The sequence below is a fragment of the Apium graveolens genome, chromosome 5 (genome assembly GCF_009905375.1).
Source record: "Apium graveolens cultivar Ventura chromosome 5, ASM990537v1, whole genome shotgun sequence".
Lineage (NCBI taxonomy): Eukaryota > Viridiplantae > Streptophyta > Magnoliopsida > Apiales > Apiaceae > Apium > Apium graveolens.
Genome location: NC_133651.1, coordinates 311,943,941 through 311,964,919, shown reverse-complemented (window position 1 = coordinate 311,964,919; position 20,979 = coordinate 311,943,941). Strand labels below are relative to the sequence as shown.

At 33.5% G+C, this 20,979-nt stretch overlaps 1 protein-coding gene across 1 annotated transcript; it reads left to right on the top strand.

Moving 5' to 3' along the window:
* The first annotated feature begins 265 nt into the window (after window positions 1-265).
* LOC141724078 (uncharacterized) lies at window positions 266-1,231 on the top strand. Its single transcript, XM_074526065.1, has 3 exons — window positions 266-332; window positions 400-559; window positions 983-1,231. The coding sequence occupies exons 1-3, from the start codon at window positions 310-312 to the stop codon at window positions 1,061-1,063; spliced, it is 264 nt and encodes an 87-aa protein (XP_074382166.1). The 5' UTR covers window positions 266-309; the 3' UTR covers window positions 1,064-1,231.
* Window positions 1,232-20,979: the final 19,748 nt, after the last annotated feature.

Genomic DNA, 20,979 nt, shown 5'->3' with positions numbered 1-20,979 from the left:
TATATAATCATTATTTAGTATTTAAATATTTAAATATTTATATAGAATCTTAATAAAATTATATAAAATAAAATTAAAAATATATAAATATTAACTAAGACCCGTGCATAGCATGGGCCGTAAACTAGTATATATAAATGAATCGTGATTCGGAATTTTGGTGAGTAAAAAATCCGATCACAATCCAATATATAAATGCATACTCAACCCCTATCTTGCACACAAACCCTAGTTTGTTTCCCTATATAAATTCACGGGCTTCTCAAGCAAACCTTATAATAAGTTTTTGAGCTCTACACCAGATTTGTAATGGCTTCAACTTCGCCTTCGAGGTACATGCGCTTCTTTTCTCTATCTTGTTGCATCCAACTCGTCATTACTAATTTTTCGATCTTCCAGGAATATTGATAGTAATACTGTATCTGAGGCACTTGCTAGTTATCTTGCTGCAGAAAAGAAATATGAGCTCCTAGTTCCAGGTACTGCACTTCAAGTTATATCAGGCCCATTTACAGATTTCACAGGCATGCTTGAGGAGGTAGACAGTGAAACGGGGAAGGTAAGCTGCCTTAATATTAATTCCCTGAGATTGCATGAGCATTTGCCTCTCTGTTTTTTGTTTTTTCCTTGGCATCCTTTTAAATGATTTTTTTTAGCATGTATGTGATGTGATATTCATCATTATAATATTCATCAATTATATGGTTGTATAATACAACTCTATCTAAATCATCATAATACTTTTTAGGTTAAAGAATTTATTTATCAAATGTGTTAAGCAATCTGAGAACGAATTAGATATTTATTTAGCTTGTCTTTTGTTTCACATTCGTATTGTATTTGACGATTTAGAGATTTGTCCGGTGAGCTGGGTTTCAATATTTTAATAAATCTTCCGTATGTTCATCAAAAAATATCCCATGTTATCCTGATACAGAAGCCTTTATAGTCACTAATATTTCTGAAAAATCTTTTCTTGCAGCTTAAAGTATCGTTGAGCATTTTTGGGAAGACGACCTTTGTGGAGTTTGATGTGGGTGAAGTTATAAAACTGGAGTACTGATATGTACACGGATATTCTGATATGTATACTTGGTAAGCCATCACATATGTCACATTATCCGGCTAGTCTCTGAAAGCCTGATGGCGAACAATTTACGTCGATGTATATTGTATGTATTCATAGTTCATTTGTAAAATTCTATTGGAATTGGCTTTATGTCTACTAATATCCTTCCGTTTAAATTCAATGTCTAGTTTTATAATTACTTACAATATATAGAATCCAACGACTCGTCAACTTTGTGTTGTGAATATTAACTAAAAACACAACAATGAAATAATTATATATAACACAAATTAACAAGATCAAGCAAATAAAATCAAATAACGAAATAATCACGAAAGTCGAAATTACCTATAACCAGCAACTACATTGAAATGAGAAAAGAGGAAATCACTTAGCTATATTAGCTATATGAAGTTTTATCAGAATTCGAGAACTTCGAGAACCAACTGAGTCGCCAAACCCTCGAGAAGACTTGGATGTTCTTGAAGAGATTATTGCCCCATTTAAATTATGATGAGTTGCCGCAATATCACTTGCATGATACGATTTGTTCACAGACAAAGCTCAATAATGACCAACAACTAGCTCAATTCACCAAGAACAACTAGCTCAATTCACCAAGAAATTTATGTATCTTGTATGTATATGTGATAGTGTGAGAGAGATGAGATATTAGAGATGAGTGGTTATGGTTTTCACTTTTCCTTGAAAAGTAACGTCTCTAATTGTATATATCTCAATCCTATTCATATCACAAGTCACTTATTAATATTATAAAAATAATAATAATCCTCATTTAGATATAATATATATATATATATATATATATACACAACAAGCTTATTTATAAATATTCATTAAATTAGTTTTGGTATTGAGTTTCCCCTCAGATTGATATAGTGTAATAAAAGCTCAAGGCCTAAGCTAAGTCATGAGCACTACAAGGAGTCCCAATTTTCAGATTCACAAGCCTGAGCCTATGCTCAGGTCCCATGATCAGCCTCACAAGCCCTGAGTTTATATTCAAGTTCCTTGAGTATGTCAAGAGAATTCACATCTCACTTGTCAACTAAAACTGAAATAAAATTTATACAAATAAGCAACTTTTCTCTGATTTCTTCATGGATTACACTAAGAAACTCTCTTAAATCCAAACATGAAAGTTTACGTTCTTATGAAAAGTAACAATTTTTATTTATTAGTTTTCGGTAATTTCATCAAGAACACACCTGATTAGTGTCTTGAACTTTACCATTTTCTAATAATCCCCCACAAATTCATAGAGAAATGCATATTAGATTTTATCATGACTTGCTTTTCAGAGTCGGTGCCCTTTCGAGTTTGGACCCTCCTAAGTCCCCTACTTCGATGGCAACCGGATATAGATGGAATATTTCACCTTGAATTTTTATCTTTTTGGTGTAACCACACTCCATAGACGCCGACAAGTCAAAAGGCTATTGTGCAGATCTACGGCTTTGAGACGTTATGATCATATCTCAATCATGTTCGTCGAATGCTTCGAGGAATAACCCTTTTCTCTAACTGCGACCTCACAATTACATTCCCTTAGCTGAGTATCTCCAAAGATGTACTACCAATATCTCGTCTAACGACTTGACCCCATTCAGAGTTAGTAAATTATGACACAGTATTTGGTATATTCGTATAGCAAATTCTGATCCAAAACTGTTTCCATCAGAGTTTAATAAACTCTTGCTAACTAGCAGTTCTAGTACCTCTTAAAATTTACGGGGGATAGACTCAGATACATGAGTATCTAAAAGTATATGGTAGAGGTACTACTAATTCATCATTAAAACTTGTTATTACCACATTGAATACACTTTGAGGGATCTCCTCTCAGGTATATCGGATTTCCGCTATTGATGAATCATGATGGGTTACCAGTCCCAACCCCGACTTAAGGACTATAACATGCTCACGCCCCTTAGTCAGCAGATCATCTATATTATCTCGAGTTTCTATGAACTCTATAGCAATAATCCTATCGGATACAAGACCCCTTATAGACTTTAGTATAACTTGGATGTGTCTCTTAGTTTTAGTATTATACTTCACAATTCTGATCTTGTCGATAGTTGTACGGCTATCACAATAAACATAAATGGATGAAAACGGTTTGCTTACTACATGTAATACTGACATCAGTCCATGTAACCATTCAACCTTCGTGCCGGTGGCATCTAGTGCAAACAACTCTTCCTCAAAGGTAGACCAAATAATCAAAGTCCGTCTAGAAGACTTCCAGGAAACTGCTCCACCCGCAAGGGTAAACACATATCCAACCACTCTATTGGAAACGAATTTCTTAGCTATCCAACTTGCATCACTGTACCCATCGAGTACCCTCAGAAATCTCTAGTAATGCAAACCAAGGGAAATAGTTCTATTAAGATATATAAGAACTCTATCCATTGCCTCCCAATGAGTCTTGTTTGGACAGCTTGTATATCTAGCTAACTTAAATACATAATAAGAAATATCCGGTCTAGTCATATTAGCAAGATATTGTAAACTATCAATAATCTGAGAATACCTTAACTGAGACAGGAACACCTCAACTATTCTTGACAAGAACAAATTTTGAATCATATGGTGTACTAGCGATTCTATAATTTGAATAACTGTACTTCTCAAGTATAGATTTCTCTATATAATGAGACTATGACAATGTTATTCCATCAGTTGACTGTGTCAACTTGATCCCAAGAATCACACTAGCCTCGCCCATATTCTTCATTTCAAAGTGCTTATTCAAGAAACTCTTTGTCTCTTTAATAATCTCAATATTGGTTCCAAACAACAAAATATCATCTACATACAGGCACATTCATTTTCTCTAAACCTATAGTAGACGCACTTGTCACTTTCATTAACTAAAAACTCGAAATCTAAAACAGTTTCATCAAACTTTTTATGCCAATCTATATCAGTTTGTTTAAAATAATATATGGACTTGACTAGTCTACATACTTTCCTTTCATAATTACCAGAAGCAACAAATCCCTCAGATTGATCCTATAAATCTCTTCTTCAAGGTCACCATGAAGAAAAACTACCTTTACATCCATTTGATGGATGATAAGACCATTTACGGAAGCCAATGCAACAAGCATTCTGATTGTTGTCATTCAGGTAACAGGAGATTATGTATCAAAATAGTCAATGCCTTCCCTTTTCCTAAAGCCCTTACAACTAGCCTAGCCTTGTACTTATCTATTGAGCCATCAGGGTTTATCTACCTCTTGACGATCCACTTACATCCTATAGTAGAACACCCAAGAGGGAGATCAACTAACTCCCATATTTCATTAGAAACAATTTAGTCAATTTCATTCTTCACAACGCCTTTTCAATGCCTTGACTCCGAAGAATCCATGGCTTGATGGAAAGTTAAAGGCTCATCTTAGACATTATAAGTGATAAAATCACTTTCAAAGTCCTTGACTACCTTTTCACACTTACTCTTTCTAGGTTCCTCTACTTTGTTAGGAGTAGAGCTACTAACAGGATCCGCCCCCACATTTGTTATCTTTTTTCACATGATCAAGAATATAACTCGATGTGCGAGTGTGATCATTCTCAGAACTACCCAAAGGTATACCAGTCTTCATGGGGAACACTTCCTCGAAGAAAGTTGTATCATAAAACTCAACTATCGTATTCGCCACAATACCATCTATGTAAGACTTTAATACTAAAAATCTAATAGCAGTTGTGGTTTCAAGATAGCCCAGAAAGATACAATCAACAGTTTTCAGACCAAATTTCTTTCTATTGTGTTCGGGGACAAGCACCTTACCAAGGCACCCCCACACTCGAAAATAACTCAAACTAGTCTTACGCTTTATCCATAATTCATAAGGTGTCTTTTTCATATGTTTCAGAGGGACTCTATTCAAAATATGACAAGCCGTATTCAGAGCCTCTCCCCTCATGTACTTAGGCAACCCAGAAATTAATTAACATACTGTTAATCGTATCTTTAAAAGTTGTGTTCTTTCGCTCTGCCACCCCATTACACTCAGGTGTGTATGGTGGGGTAACCTCATGAACTATACCATTTCTTGCGTAATATTTAATAAACAAGGTACTCGTATACTCATCAACTTTATCAGACCTCAAACGTTTAAGTACTTTGCCAGTTTGTGTTTCGGCTTCATTTTTAAACATAATAAATTTATCTGGTGCTTCATCTTTATGTTTAAACAAATAAATATAACAATATCTATTACAATCATCTATAAAGATAATAAAATATCTACAATAATCCTTAGTCAAAATACCATCGAATTCACATATATCCGAGTATACTAAATCTAACAAGTTCAAATCCCTAACAATTTTACATAAATTTTTGCAACTTAAATTTCAGTCATAGTTTTGTAGTTTTATAATTATGAGTTTATATTTAGAAATTGTGGATTTTGTAGTTGAATTTGTATTGAAGACAGAGTAATTGAGGTTTTGCTATTTGTGCGTTTGTTATACAATTTTTAAAGTATTTGATATTTTAATATAATAGTAATAAGTGACTTGTTATATCTTGTAGTCATTAGACCTAGAGTAATTTATTGGATAGTATGCTGGCAGGGCGAAGGATATTGGATTTTAAGTAATGTGGGATTATGCATGGAAGCGATCTTGGCACGCTTAAGGTGAGAATTTATAAAGTAAGGGTTCGAGATAATGGATAACCATGACTTGCAAACGGACTTGCAGGTAACTAATGATTAAACTGAAAGGCGAATAAGTATATATCAGTAACCAACACCTCCGGTAATTCGTCCGCAGATTTCACCATTGAGTTTTAACAACGTGAAATCTAATTAGGGTTTGTCACTCAGCTGCTCTAAACGCCCATATATATGCTATTTAATTATATTTATCGTAGTGAATTAACTAATTACGTAATTGTTTTTAAATAAAAATAATTAATACATTGGTATAAATTTATCTATAATAATACTAAAACAAACACAACTGGTTTGTTACGTGACACTTTATAAATTTTCCCTCCAATTAACATTAATTACGTATTTATGCTTCCCCTATCATTAATTGCTAACTCAAATTACACATTTTTTATGAGTAGTGCTAGATATCTTGAATTGGTTACCGAAATTTTTCCGGAATGACGTGGCACAACACTTGGCGTGTTTTAATTCGTATACGTATATGTATGCACGAGGTGACAAATCTGATTATTATGAAAGTTTCTAATTATACATGTACATGTAAGAATTTGGGAACAATTTTGGTTTTGAGGCCAATTCGGGGTACCTAATATTTATCTTCTATTATTAAAAAAAAACTCTACCCCCTCTCTTATCATCTCTTATCTCTTATCTATATTAAACTTCAATATTACTCAAATCCTAACTCTAGGGCAAATTAATATTTCGGAACCTAAATTCAAAGCCATTTTATTATGTATATTAAACTCCTGAACATTCTAGCATGTGTACTCCAATCCTAACTTCCGGGAAAATTAATATTTCTGAACCTAACTCCTGAACCATTTTATTATGTATTTAAACTCCCGAACCTAATTTCTGAACTATTTTATTCATTATGAAAATACAAATTTGTTCTACTCATTAAATTATTGTTAAAAATAAAGTTTTGGATGGGATTTGAACCCATGAACTCCATATATATATAAAGTGGAAAACCAACCTCATTACCATAACAACCTCATTACCATAACAAGTTACTTAGAAGATTTATAGAATATCTTTTAAAATTCATCATCCAAATATCCCGTAATTTTTATAATTAGTTTAATAATAGTAAAATAAAAGAGATTAAAATTAGATAAATATCAAGATATTGAAATTGAATTAGACCACTGGGCCTAAAATTTGGATCATGTTTTAATACGGATAACTTGTAGGTTAAGAAGGGTTGTAGCACATTATAAATACATCATATTCATATTTCTTGTTTTTATTATTTGAATTTGTAGGGCTTTATACACCAAAATCAGTAATCTTATAAAATTTGTAGAAAATTCATCGTAAATTAGAATTTGATGATTTTGGACTTTTCAGAATGGTCTTTTCGTTCTCTTCAACTTTCATGTTTCGTGTTTTTTAAGAAAATAGCGTTTAAAGGGTCAAAGATGGTAAATTCAGATTTGATCAGATTTTGAGCTAAGTTTTCAATCGATCTTGCTAGTATTTTCAAAATTGTGTGTTATGTGTATGTAATTGATTATCAAAACTTGGGCTAAATGGTGATATATTTGAAAGTATTATGTGTTATAGTATATTTAACATGTGTATGTGTGGTGTCTATACGCTAATTTTGGATTTATGCCATGGTTTGTGAAAATATCGAATAAGAACTTAGGACCGTAGTCACCAGATTGTAGTGACAGTTTTCAGAAAATTTAGGACCGTTATCACCGATTTGTAGTGGTCGTGGCATGAATTATGGGTTTTGAATTTTTATTGTTTATGAGGTATGTGTACTGTATGCATGGATTGTGTTAATATATATATACATATACATATACATATACATATACATATACATATACATATACATATACATATACATATACATATACATATAGGGGCTACCAAATAGAAACTCCTTTATAATGAAACCTCGAAACTTAAATAAAAAAATTCTAAATCACGTCGAAATATAGCACATATGGTATGCAAATTGATCGTTGAAAGATTTATAAAAATATAGTGAAGTTGGATTAAAAAAAAACTTACCATTTGACGGGAAAAATTAAATTAAAAATGAAGGGAAAAAATTGAGATTTTATGTGTGAGAGTGCATATTAGTTAGGCGTTGTGCTTTTAGGGGTCCATTAGATTAGATTGATCTAATGGTTTAGATTAGTTTCTAGTTTTATTATAAGTTTGGTTTTAATCTAATCATTTGCCTATATATATATATATAAACAAGAGAAAAGTTCTATGAAGACCATATTTTTATCGGAGACCTCGGAGACCACCTATGTTCTGCAATCAAAACACTATCAAATATATTATTTTGTGAAGTATTTTTTTTACGAATATCACTAATTCATTAAAATTGTTGAAGATCATATAAGTTTAATAAGTATAATGTGTCTGTTCTGCAATTTGAACAAATGTTCTGCAAACTAAACATGTTTCGTAGAATAAAACATTTTGGAATGTTCTACATGCAGTACATATATGATGTTCATGATTTTGAATAAAATAATGATCTTTGTAGAATATAATTTATAAAATAATACATTTTACAATATTTTTATACAAGATTTTAGTTGCTGAACATAAGTGGTCTCCGTGGTCTCCAACAAAAATGTGGTTTTCATAGAACTTGACTCATATAAACACATTTATGAGATGCGCGTAATTGTAAAGTTTGAATACTATAAAGAATACGCATATTGCACATGTGTATTGGAACTATGCATTATGCACATGCATATTTGGCAAGCATTTTGGGAACTATTCCGCGCTCGTGAGTATTTTGGTGTCTAGACTTGAAAAGTGGGGTAAACTAGGCATTTTCTCAAAAATTAGCCTCGATGCACTAATTTTAAAATAAAATATTATATACTAGCATTGAAAGAATATTGAAAAGATCCCAAAAATATAAAAATTAATATCATGACAACTAAAATTTAATAAAGTAAAATTTAACTAAAGTAGATCCCTTGTTTAGATACTTCTTAAACAACTTATAATTAATGAGACATAATTAATAAGAAAATTATTGTACAAATATTTTCAGTTCAAAATTTTACGTAAAAATTATAACTTGGTCAAGTTTAAATCAAAGCTTGAAGAAATGATAAATTTAAATTAGTACAAGAAAATATTATAAACGCTTAGCAAAAAAATATTATAAACAATTTTTATAATTATTAATATAACAACAAATCAACCAAAATCCCATTTTTAGTCTAGATACATGGAGACACGGTTTAGACTGATTTTGTGTGTTTAATTTAGATTTAAATTCTAACTAATGAGATAGTCAAGTGGTTAAAGTCTTATATCTTGGTGTCCTAGGTTCTGAGCTCGATTCTTGTTCACCGCATGTACCATCACGAAAGTAATTCGTTTGAATGAATATTTGGGTTTAAAGATCCCATATGTTTAAAATAATGATTTTTAATTTTTATACTTTAGTTATAGTTAGCAAACGTAAATTACACTACTCTAGTTCTCATTTCTTAAAAAGAGAAAGTGGAGGATGTCACGGATCTTAGGCCTAATGCTTAAGGAAAATGCTAGGGGCACCAAATTGGTTCCCAAAAAAATTACAAAATGCTAAGTGTCAAATTTTTATTGGCTAAATGAAAATGGACCCCTCGTATTTACATCAAACGCACTAATTAAATCATTCCAAAGTGCCACATCACCCATGACACATCATTTTGTAACAATTTTTTGTACCATTTCTTGTGCTCTAGCATTACTCAATGCTTATTGTAACTTTCTATACAAAATTGTTACTGAGGTCTAGCTAATAGGCTGCAAAAAAATTTGCCTGTCCTGATATCTGAAGAACATGGCAGTTTTTTCCAGGATAAAACATTGATGATAACGTCATTGTCTATTTTGAATTAATTCATTTTATGAAGAAGAAAACAGGTGATAAAACAGGGAGATGTTTCCTTAAAACTGGAGATAAGTAAAAATTATGATGAAGTTTTTTGGGGTTATTTAAGGAATCAAATGTTGGCTATGGGCTTCTCGATCAAATGGGTCAATTGGATGATGATGTGTGTTTCCTCGGTCTCGTATTCAATCTCTTTTCAGGGCTCGAATATAGGTCCAATTCTTCCTAAATGTGGTCTCAGGCAGGGAGACCTTTATTTGTTTTTCTTATGTGTTAAGGACTATCGTTATCTCTCAAAACTGCAGCTGGTAACTCTTCCATTAATGGCTGTCACACTTATCCTCAGGCCCCTGCTATTACTCATTTCCTCTTCGCGGATGATAGCTTTTTGTTTTTCAAAGCAACATCAGGGGATGCAAATTCTATTAAAGAATTAATTCAGCCTCTCTATGAGGTTTTCTCCGGGAAAGTAGTGAATTATCAGAAATATACTATCTTTTTAGTTCAAATGTTCGGCAAGACAAACAAAATGAAATCTAGAATGTCTAGTGATATTGGCACTAGTAAGTATCTTGGCCTGCCTTCTCTTATTGACAAATAAAAAAAATCAGTGTTTAGCTACTTGAAGGACAATGTTTGGACAAAAATCAAGGGTTAGAATACTAAACTATTGTCAAGAGCAGGGAAGGCTGTCATACTGCGTAATGTTGCACAAACTATTCCTGCTTATACGATGTCATGCTTCTTGATTCCTAAATTATGGTGCCAAAAAATTGAGAAAATGATGAATGCCTTCTGGTAGATCTCTAATTCTTCAAATAACAAGAACATCAAGTGACTTTCCTGGTCTCGTATGAGTATGTCTAAGAAGAAAGGTGGTTTGGGCTTCCAATATTTATATGGTTTTAACTTGGCGTTATTTTGTAAACAATGTTGGAATCTTCACATAAAATTGGATGCTTTAGTGTCAAGATTATTAAAGGCTCAGTACCACATATATTGTAGTTTGCTTCAAGCTGGTAAAGCGGGGGGATCAACCTATACGCGGTTTGGTACCATAGAAGCAAGGGAGGGCATGCAAGAAGGTTTAAGGTGGGTTGTAGGAGATGGTAGTTCTATAAAAATTTAATCTGACAGATGGTTGAGAGGAAAGGTCAACTTCTGTGTTGATCAAGACGTCAGCGGTAGCTCAAAAAGAGAAGGTAAGGTTTGTGATTTCCTTATGAGATAAAATTAGAAATACATTCAACAACATTAATGACGAAGCCATTTTAGCAGTTCGAATTCCACAACGTAGTACGAGAGACAAAATCAGAGTTCTACTTTGAAGAATATGTCATAATAATGTTCATGTTCGTAATCGTTTAAGGGTTAAAACATTCATGTTCCTATAAGTTATTTAATGTGTGTAAGAGATATTGAGCACTTATCACATCTTTTCTGTGATTGAAATTTTGCTAATTTCTGCTAGCAACGTATTGGCCTAACATATGACATGAGACAGGTTGAAAGCGCTCCTGAATGGTATTTGAATAAACTAAGTACATAATCAAGTGAAAAAAACTTAAGATAGGTATAGTGGTCTGGGCTGTCTGGTGGGCAAGGAACAAACATGTCCTAGAAGGGAAGGTGATATCTCTTGTGGTTGCTATGGCTTGGAGTTCAAAGCAAATATCTGACTGGAGGGGAGCTCGCAGTAGAAAGTGTCATAAGCCAGTTCAGTTGCAGAGAGATTGTTCGCAGCATGTCAACAAATGAGTGGCTCCCAGTATTGGAAGCAATTGAATATTGATGGCTCAGTCTTTTAGGGTGTAGACTCGTTCCCTGTTGGTTTGGTAGCTCTTAACCATCAAGGCTTGTTTGTTCGTGGAAAAATGTTGAGATTTGCAAGGCGAGTATCGGGTGCTTGAAGCTGAGTTAGTAGCCATTTTAGAAGCTCTCATATGGTCCTCTGAATTTTTAGAGCAAGACATTATTGTTGAAAGTGACTCTCTCTTAAGTGTACAAGAGATTAACAAGGCTACGCATAATCAGTTGAAGATTGGAGATTTACTAGACAAGTGTTGATCTATCCTTAGAAATAGAGTTGAGATCTCAGTTGTTTTTGTTAAGAAACAGGTAAACAGGGTAGGGCATTTGTTGTCTAGACTATCTTGTACGTTTTATGGCTTCATTAATTTATAGTCTTCTTCCATTGTGTGTGTTTCAAACATTATTTTAGAATGTTTGATTATAATGAAAAATTCTTCTTTATTCAAAAAAAAAACAAACTCACGTGTATAAGTAATTGTTCACTAGTGCAATACTGGTGAGAATCCTCTTAGTCTATGCTGGTTTGACCACCTGGACTTTTGCATTACATTTAGCTTGTGTTGTTTGTGTAATTTGGTAACAACAACAAATCGGAGGGTTGTTGGAATAATAAACCGATTTAGGTATAATTGTGAGATTAGGGTTTATGAAAAAGAGGGGCTGGACTTGGAAGGTATCTGACTTATCTCGTTGTATCGGATCCCTTTATCAAGATACTTGCATACCAATTTATATTGAATCAAGTCTACACAGTTCTATAAAATTTGGGCATATCCCTAAGAGGCTTTAGGGATACATTTCGTTAATTTGTGATATCTTCGTGATTTGAAAGATATTATTGAGAGATATTTTCTATTATTGATTTATTGAGATTGATTTTTTACTCGTTTCGAAGAAAGAATAACTTGGGTCTTAAGTAGTCAAATATTAATCGGAATTAATAATTAATAAATTAGGAGATCATTAAAAATAAACGTGGCATAACAACTTGGTATAATGAAGCATCGACATATAACTTCCACCATCATCAGTCTGACGTCGAATAAACGATACAAGTTATTATTTCTTTACTTTTTAAAACATTTCAAATTGAATTATTTTTTTTTTCAAGAATCGCCGTACGAAATTTTTTATTATGTGTGGAATATTTAATCGTCATAACTTTTTCAAACTTAATGACAGATGGACATCATTGTTTAAGTTTTGAGAATTGTGACTAAAATGGTGTTCCGATTTCACTATATTTTGACTTTTGTTTTGAATGAACCCATGCCAATGTATCGGGATGATGATTTTTACGAATTCGATTTATCAAAATAACATCAGCATCACCCATTTGAAAAATCATTTTAATAGATTTATTAGTACGGACCAAGAGTACATGTTCTCTTTAAAAAAGAATTTAATATCATACTAATATTATTATTCTAAAATAAATAAAAAAATACTCTACAATATTTTAAAATTATAGATGTACATTATTTTTCAAAATATAAAATAAAATTACTCGATCCGCCCCCACTGGTACCGGAATAATATATGTGCTACTATAATGTTTGAGAACCAGTGGATGTTATATTCTCATTACATTACTAGAAAAATGCCCTTAGACATCGGTTATAAACCGATGTTTTTTTTTCAAACCGATGTCTTCGCATGTGTAGAGAAAGGTAGGGGTCTTTAACATCGGTTTTTAGCTGATGTTAAAGATGTACATAGACATCAGTTTTCTTAGCAAACTGATGTATAATTAGCCCTTTTTTTGAAAAACATGTTAAAACTAGATTGTGAAAAATGGTATTTAGGAGGTTAAAAAGCACTATAAACATATAACAGGGAAGAACTTTTAACTGATAGACATCAGATTCTTAAAAAAAACGATGTCTTAGTCTGCATTTTACATCGGTTTATTTACTTAACCGATGTTAAACATAACTTATAACATCAGTTTTACTTGAGGAAGCGATGTGAAACTTCTACTTTAACATCGGTTGCGTAAGTGAAACCGATGTACATTGTTCTGGAAGACATCAGTTTTCTTTTGATTTACTTTTATTTACTTGCACAAAGCGATGTGTTTTAATATTTTAGACATCGTTTTCATTCCTATAATTCGATTTGTTTTGTTAGTTTAGATATCGTTTTTAGTTTAAGCAGGTGATGTGTTTTTAGTTGCTTAACATCGTGCTCTTTATTTAAAATATAAAAAGCTATATTAGTAAAAATCAATCTTAAACCAAAATAAAAATATATAAAAAAACTTATATACCAACATTCAACCAACATATTTCTTTATCTACATCAACATCAAAAACTATCTAGTTACAATCACATTTCTAACCTATTTAACTCACTAAAGAGCAACATCATATATTGAAGAAGGTAGAACTTGTTCAGCTAGAATTTGAAAAGACTAATCTTCCAAATTGAGAAGACCGGATGCAAAGGGGTCTGAACTTCATGAATGATTTCTAAAGTGAAAAGAATTGATCTTCGTCGGAACATACTCAATTAGATGTGTTCAACATCAAATCACCACTACAACTGCTCCAAGCAAGCTGAAATATACCAAACATCTTATTATTTTTAAATGCTTAAAAGATTGTCATGCATACATTAAACAAATAAGCTAGATAGTAGTAGCACAATAAAATATGGGCCTATAGAACCACTACTGAAAAACAAAAGAACAGCGGGAAAACAGGGCCATAGAACCACTACTAAATATAGACCTATGTTTCCCAGTCTCTTGATTTCACCTCAAGTACCAGTATGGGAAACCAACACTCGAGAATGGGTATATACCCTTATTCAAAATATTGCTAAGGCGAACACTCATACATTGCCATGATAACACTTCCACCCGAGTCCGAGTACATAGCTGTGAAAATAACAAAACTAGTACCAAAACCATGCAAAACAACGAACACCTCAATCCATATGTGCAAGATGCAAACAAACTAATACATTTATTATATGGACTAAAATCAGTGTGTGTGTGGAATCAGTTAAGCAGACAAAAAGCAGAGAACTGTCACACTAAAAAATGGATACAACCATATTAAGAACCTCATGTGCTTTAGTCTGCAGCTTCTCACTATCATCATGCAAAAACCATCGATTCTTGTAGTCAGTCTACTGCAACAAACAAGAAATAGTTAATCCATTTACTGAAGGCTAACCAAACTACTTGAACCTAGAGACTTTGTGAAAGAAGATACAATAACCATGAAGCTGAGAAGACATCCATACAAAAATTTGATATAAATACTAATTTTCATTACATATAAGTTATAACAATGAGCACCGAATAAATAATTTAAAACTTAATCTTAAAATATCGCAGTACAGTTGTACACCTATAAAAAGGGGAACATGGCTAATGCATCAAAAGAAGTACCTCTACAGAGATCATCAAAACCATTATTGCTGCTTGCAAGAGGCAATCATGTCTGTGTTCACATACCTGCCTAACAAACAAGAGGCCAGCTGTAAAATGTTCATAGAAAAAGAATGACGACATATTTGGATAATCTCAAAGCAAAAAGTATAAAGAAAGACAATGATATGCTGTAACATAATACATGATACTAAAATTCATAATTTAGCAAATGTAATAGATGATAAGTATCAACAAGCAATATTACCTCTTATTAAGGCAAGTATTACCTTCTTAACTCATCTTGCATTTTACTCATTACCAAAAGTCTCGTTTTCCTTTCTTTTCTTGCATAATATTCATGAAATGCTTCATGATGAACTATGAACTAGTACTTTAAAGGCTGTTCAGATGCTAATAACATTTTACTCTGAACCAAGTAAAATGTTTTTGTTGTGTTTATAATGAGTTACCAGAACATTAAAATGGAATCAATATTTATCACCATCATCTCTTTCTGAAAGCTCTCTCAGACCTTTAGTCAAACAATTGTTATGCAAAAAATACATAAACTCAACAACTAATGTACATAATTCTCAGATGCTCAAATATGTAGTCATCCCAAAACTTTGAAATAAAATTAATCATACCTTTGTTATATAGATTATAGTTCATACCTACCACCGTCACACACAAATCTAACAACAATCTGCAAATTGAAAAAAAAGGATAATAAGGTTATGAAATGATCACTTGAATCAAACAAAACTGTAAACATAGAACCAAGCATTTTGAGAATCAAGAGGACAAAGAACCAAATAGATTAGGAAGTCAGCAGAGCAAAGATGAGAAAAAGGAGAAAAGCACCCAAAAAATCCACACCTTACATGAGAAGAGAGTGAGTGAGAAGAGAGACAGTGAGAGATGAGAGATGAGAGAGAAGAGAGAAGAGAGACGATAAAGTGAGAGAGAAGAGAGAACAGAGAATGAGAGAGAGAGGGGGATACTGTTTTGGCTAGGGGGGGGGATACTGAAAATAAAATTTTTGATTAAGGGGGGGATTTTTTGGTGTATTAATGGGGGGAAAGAAAGAAGCGGGCCTTTTTTATTTTTTTAAAAACGATTATAGACATCGGTTGGTTAAGATACCGATGTCTTACAACACTTTTAACATCGGTTTTGAAGCGACCGATGTTAAAACTGCGTTTAATATCAGTGACATTTCTAACCGATGTTAAAGGGGTGATGTCGTAGGCACTATTTCTAGTAGTGTTATTCACAAGAAGTATTTATACAAGTACCGACACTTCTGGTGGTTTTCCCGGATACACACTAAACTACTAGCAACTTCTATAAAACTACTAACAACTTATAATAGATAAGTATAGAAGGTTAGCTAGTAATGAGATATATACTAAAAATTTAAATATTATCAGAATTATATACAGGTAGATATATTGAAATGGACTCAGTCATCCTCATCACTCATCAGGCTCCCGCAAGATGGATGGACGAAGGGAAAGACCAATCTTGGATATTAACATTCATAGCCGAGCGCGAGCAAGGGGGCTTGATCAGTGCATCAACAAGCTGATCATCGTTGGCCACGGTTGTAACATATAAAATTCAAGCTCGAACTCTTTCACGATTGAAATGATAATCAACCCCGAGATGTTTCATTCGTGACTGGAAAACTGGATTGGCATTTAAGTTTTGTGGCACTAATATTATCACAGTAGATTACTGGTTGTTGAGTGCAATAAATTCCAAGTTCTTTTAACAAATTACTAACCCAAGCTAGTTCTGCGGCAATTTGAGCCACTGAACGATACTCCGCCTCAGTAGAAGAATGAGCTACAAATTTTTGTTTCTTGGAATTCCACGATATAGGATTATGCCCTAAGTAGGTAATGTAGGCTCCTGTAGATATATAATCATCAGAATCACCTGCCTAGTCTGCATCAAAAATGCATGTAGTTGAAAAGGAGTTTTTGGAGAAATTTAAGCCGAGATCAATAGTCCCTTTGAGATAACGGAGAAGACGTTTTAGAGCTTGCCAGTGGACTGATATTGTGTGATACAAACGCTACATCTGACCGAGCACTACTAGAAATAGTAGATACAACATCGGTGTTTAGACATCGGCATGTAATGCACCCGATGTTAAAAGTCTGTTTAACATCGGTTTAAAAATAAGCGATGTTGATTATAAATGCTGACATCGGTTTCACATAGTAGCCGTTGTCTATATTCAAAAATTAAAAAGGCCAAATATATATTTTTAATTTTGACATCGGCTGATTTTGTTAATCGTTGTCTATGACCATGTTAAAAAAAATTAAAATTTCACTTATCTTTTTCCCCCCGGTTTCAGTACTTTCCCCCCTTTGATTTTGACGAATATTCACTTTATTCTTATTCCCCCTTTTCCAAAATATACCTCACCGGCTTCCTTCGTCTCTCCCGAGACCCTCGTCTCTCTCACCGTCTCTTTCTTGTCTCTCTCACCTCTCATCTCTCCCCTATTTTTCTCTTACCTTGAAACTCCCGCTTATCTATCATCTCTTTTTCTCTTTTTGTCGAAACCCTAATTACAGCCCCAATTCAAATTTAAGCTTTGGAGTTTTAAATTGAGCTTCAAACTAGTTAGATTATAAACTAGTAGAAGCTTTGGAGCATCCAGAAGTTCACAGATTTGATGCTTTGGAACATTCAGGTTTGGAGCATCTGGAGGTTCACAGTTTGGAGGTTTGGAACTTTGAGGTATATTCTTCTATCTCCCTCTTTTGTGCATATATATAAGAAACGTTTTTTTTGGTTTTATGTTCGGTTTTTTTTGGGGGTTTTGGGAGTTTTCGGTCAGATTATATACTTGGACAAGACGGTTTTGGTACTGTTTACAAGGAAAATATTGATGAGAATCTTAGATTTGGTTTGAAATATCTTCCAGTTGCGTTTAAGATTCTTATAAGGAAGGGCTCCAGGGTCATTGTGAGTGGCTTGTGAGTCTTCAAATTCATATTACTTGTTGTTAGTCTAATTATTATGTACTGTGATGTAATTGCCTTTTGGTTTCTTTTATATACTGTGAATTTTCTAGGTGAGCTAAGGCATCCGAATCTGGTCATGTTGTTTGGTTATTGCTGCGAGGATGATCACAGGTTACTAGTTTTTTACAGGTGTTGTTCATCCTGTGTATGATATCGTATATTGGAGCTTAATTAGTAAATGTGGAGTCCACTTATCAATATTGTGAAATCCCATTACTTGACTTTTGGTCCCTGGCACGTTATCAGGTTAAGGTGAATTTGTTGCCCGTATGTTTGTTGGAATGTATAGGAGCTTCTATGCAATTCGTTTTGTTTCTGGTAGTACATGATTCAAGAACATATCCTAAACTTATATTCATTAAAACAAGTGAACATCAATCGAAATGGAAGAGACGGAAAGCTGATTCAGTTTGTTTTCTATTATTTTGGATATGAATATAAGAAATTTATATGTTCTGTATTTTCTATTTAAATACCAGGCAAACAGGTTCAGAGACTGTTGAAGGAATGGGAGGACTGAAGGTGGTTCTTGGACCCAAATCATGCAGGCCTGGTTCAATAGTTGAAACAAAGGAAAAAGGATCCAAACTTGATCTTAAAGGTTAATGTTGTCAGTGCTAGTAAGAACAGGTTGGCTAGGTATCTTGCTAAAGATGGTTATACTAATAGGACAAGATTGGTCATGTATAGGAGAATGTTAGGAAGGGTGAGAGACATTTGGATGCTTGACATGAGATTGGGCGCTTGTACTGGAGATTTTGGAGCTTTGACAAAACGATTACAAAGAACTAATGATGGAGGCGGATGAAGAAGATGTCGCACCATATTTCTCTAGGTTTGCATCGTAGAAATAAATACAGTACCACTGTTTTATGAAATTCTATATACCACAATACCACATTTTAAACGGTTGACCTAAATAGACAAATCAAATGCACTTGTAAAACTTAATGATACTCTTATATCACTTAAAAACAACTTAAATGCACATTCTCAAATTATCAAACATATTACAACCGTGTCCGAAATAAAACAGAGGTAAGATATGTCTTCTGACTGGGGTGAAGTCGTAACTGTACGGGTATTTGTTTTTATAAACGCCAACTTATCAATTGTCATTTACACGAGCACTTATCCATCAATTTTTTTAATAATTATTTCTGCATTTTTTCTTCAAGGTGAGAAGTTTTCTGAAATTGTTGGAAGTCCTTACTATATGGCCCCAGAAGTTCTGAGAAGAAACTATGGTCTGGAGGTTGATGTATGGAGTGCAGGAGTGATACTTTATATTCTTCTATGTGGGGTTCCTCCCTTCTGGGCAGGTAGATTTTCTATTGATCATACTTGTGTTCTTTTAGTAACATGCATTCTGTTTCTGTTTTTCTGTTGGATAATATTTGTTATGTAAAATAATTTATGAAGTGGTTTATGCATGTTGATTTATTTTTCCTTATTATTGCAGAAATTGATTTTAAGAGGGAACCCTGGCCTCAGATTTCTGACAATGCTAAAAGTCTCATTCGGAAGATGCTAGAACCAGACCCAAGAAAGCGCTTGACAGCTAAACAGGTTCTTGGTAGTTCTTTAGCAAGAGTCACTGAGATAGCTATAATGATATAGTTATTTTAAGCTTTTGTGGGGACTTGTGGCCTCCTGATGCTTCTTTGTATGTAAATCGCCTACTCATATTATCTATTTTGAAAGTGAGAGTGAGAGTGTGAGACCTTGTAGTATTTCCAATTTCTTGTCCAGATAGCTAGCTAAAACTAATAATGCACTAGAAACTGAACCTACTAAACCTGTAGCATTAACACTCTTTTCGCTAACAGGATCATCCCTTTAACCTGATAACACCATAGCCTGTAAAATAATATGCAACTCTCCGCTACCCAGTAGGAATTAGGTTGATTAGTGTCCTGCTTGATGGAAAAAATGTGATGCCTGTACACTGGGCTCTGAGTCTGTTTGTCTTCATGCCAACAAAATGGATTTCTTAAAGCAAATTAAATGAATCTCTGTTACGTCATTACCACCACTAAATTTTCTAAAGGTCTTTGTTTTTTCACTTATTGGTAGAACATCCGTGGATACAAAATGCAAATAAGGCCTCAAATGTTCCATTGGGAGATATAGTGAGAACACGGCTCAAGCAGTTCTCTCTGATGAACAGATTTAAGAAGAAAGCTTTGCAGGTATTTATTTTGATAAACGCCAACTTATCAATTGTCATTTACACGAGCACCTATCCATCAATAAAACAGAGGTAAGATAGGTCTTCTGACTTGGGTAAGATAGGTCTTCTAGTATTTGTTTTTTGATGGAGCAGCTTCTTTTGCTTTATCTTACATGTGTTTGTTTTGTCTGGATTATCTCTTGCTATTATAAGATTTCAAAGTAGAATAAGCTCAAGCTACAAATGAAGCTCTCAAAGTTCTGTTGAAGAATATAATAGAAGAAAAATAGATAATGATCCAAGTAAGAACTCCATTCATAAATATCATCTGATGTGGTTTTGGTAAATATTATCTGATTAGATACTTCGTATAATTTTTTTGATCTTGTGTGGAATATGAACCCTGCTGCATAATGATCATTATGTCATATAATCTGCGTGCACAGAGAATGTGATTGCATTGGTCCGTTAGTGGATAGTGGTGGTCTTGATTTCTCCATATTTTCATGCTCTTGTACTATCATACATTTTATCACTACGTAAACAATTAAAAAGACTATTGCTCATTATTCTCTGGACTTGTTACTCCAGAGTAAACCTCCTCTACCATCACTAAGCTCTGTAATTTCTCCAGGCTTATGGATCTGTTAATACTTTTTCTAATTCCGGCTTTTACAAAAATATTTGCAGTCTATCACCATCAGAGAAGAGGAGATGAGGGTAAAAAGGAGAGATGTCGAGTTATGGATGTCACATCATATACTCCCAGAGAGTCTATGGGAGAGGATTAAGTGTTACGAACAGTACCAATGGCAAGAAACCAAAGGAGTTGATGAGGAATTTCTCATCCGTGACCTTCCTAAGGATGTGTGAAGGGACATAAACCGCCATC

What these genes read in the sequence shown, in the direction of transcription:
- LOC141724078 (XM_074526065.1), top strand. Translation starts at nt 310, where the DNA reads ATGGCTTCAACTTCGCCTTCGAG. An exon ending in GCTTCAACTTCGCCTTCGAG is followed by an intron (nt 333 to 399) that starts GTACATGCGCTT and finishes TCGATCTTCCAG; the next exon opens with GAATATTGATAGTAATACTG. An exon ending in TAGACAGTGAAACGGGGAAG is followed by an intron (nt 560 to 982) that starts GTAAGCTGCCTT and finishes CTTTTCTTGCAG; the next exon opens with CTTAAAGTATCGTTGAGCAT.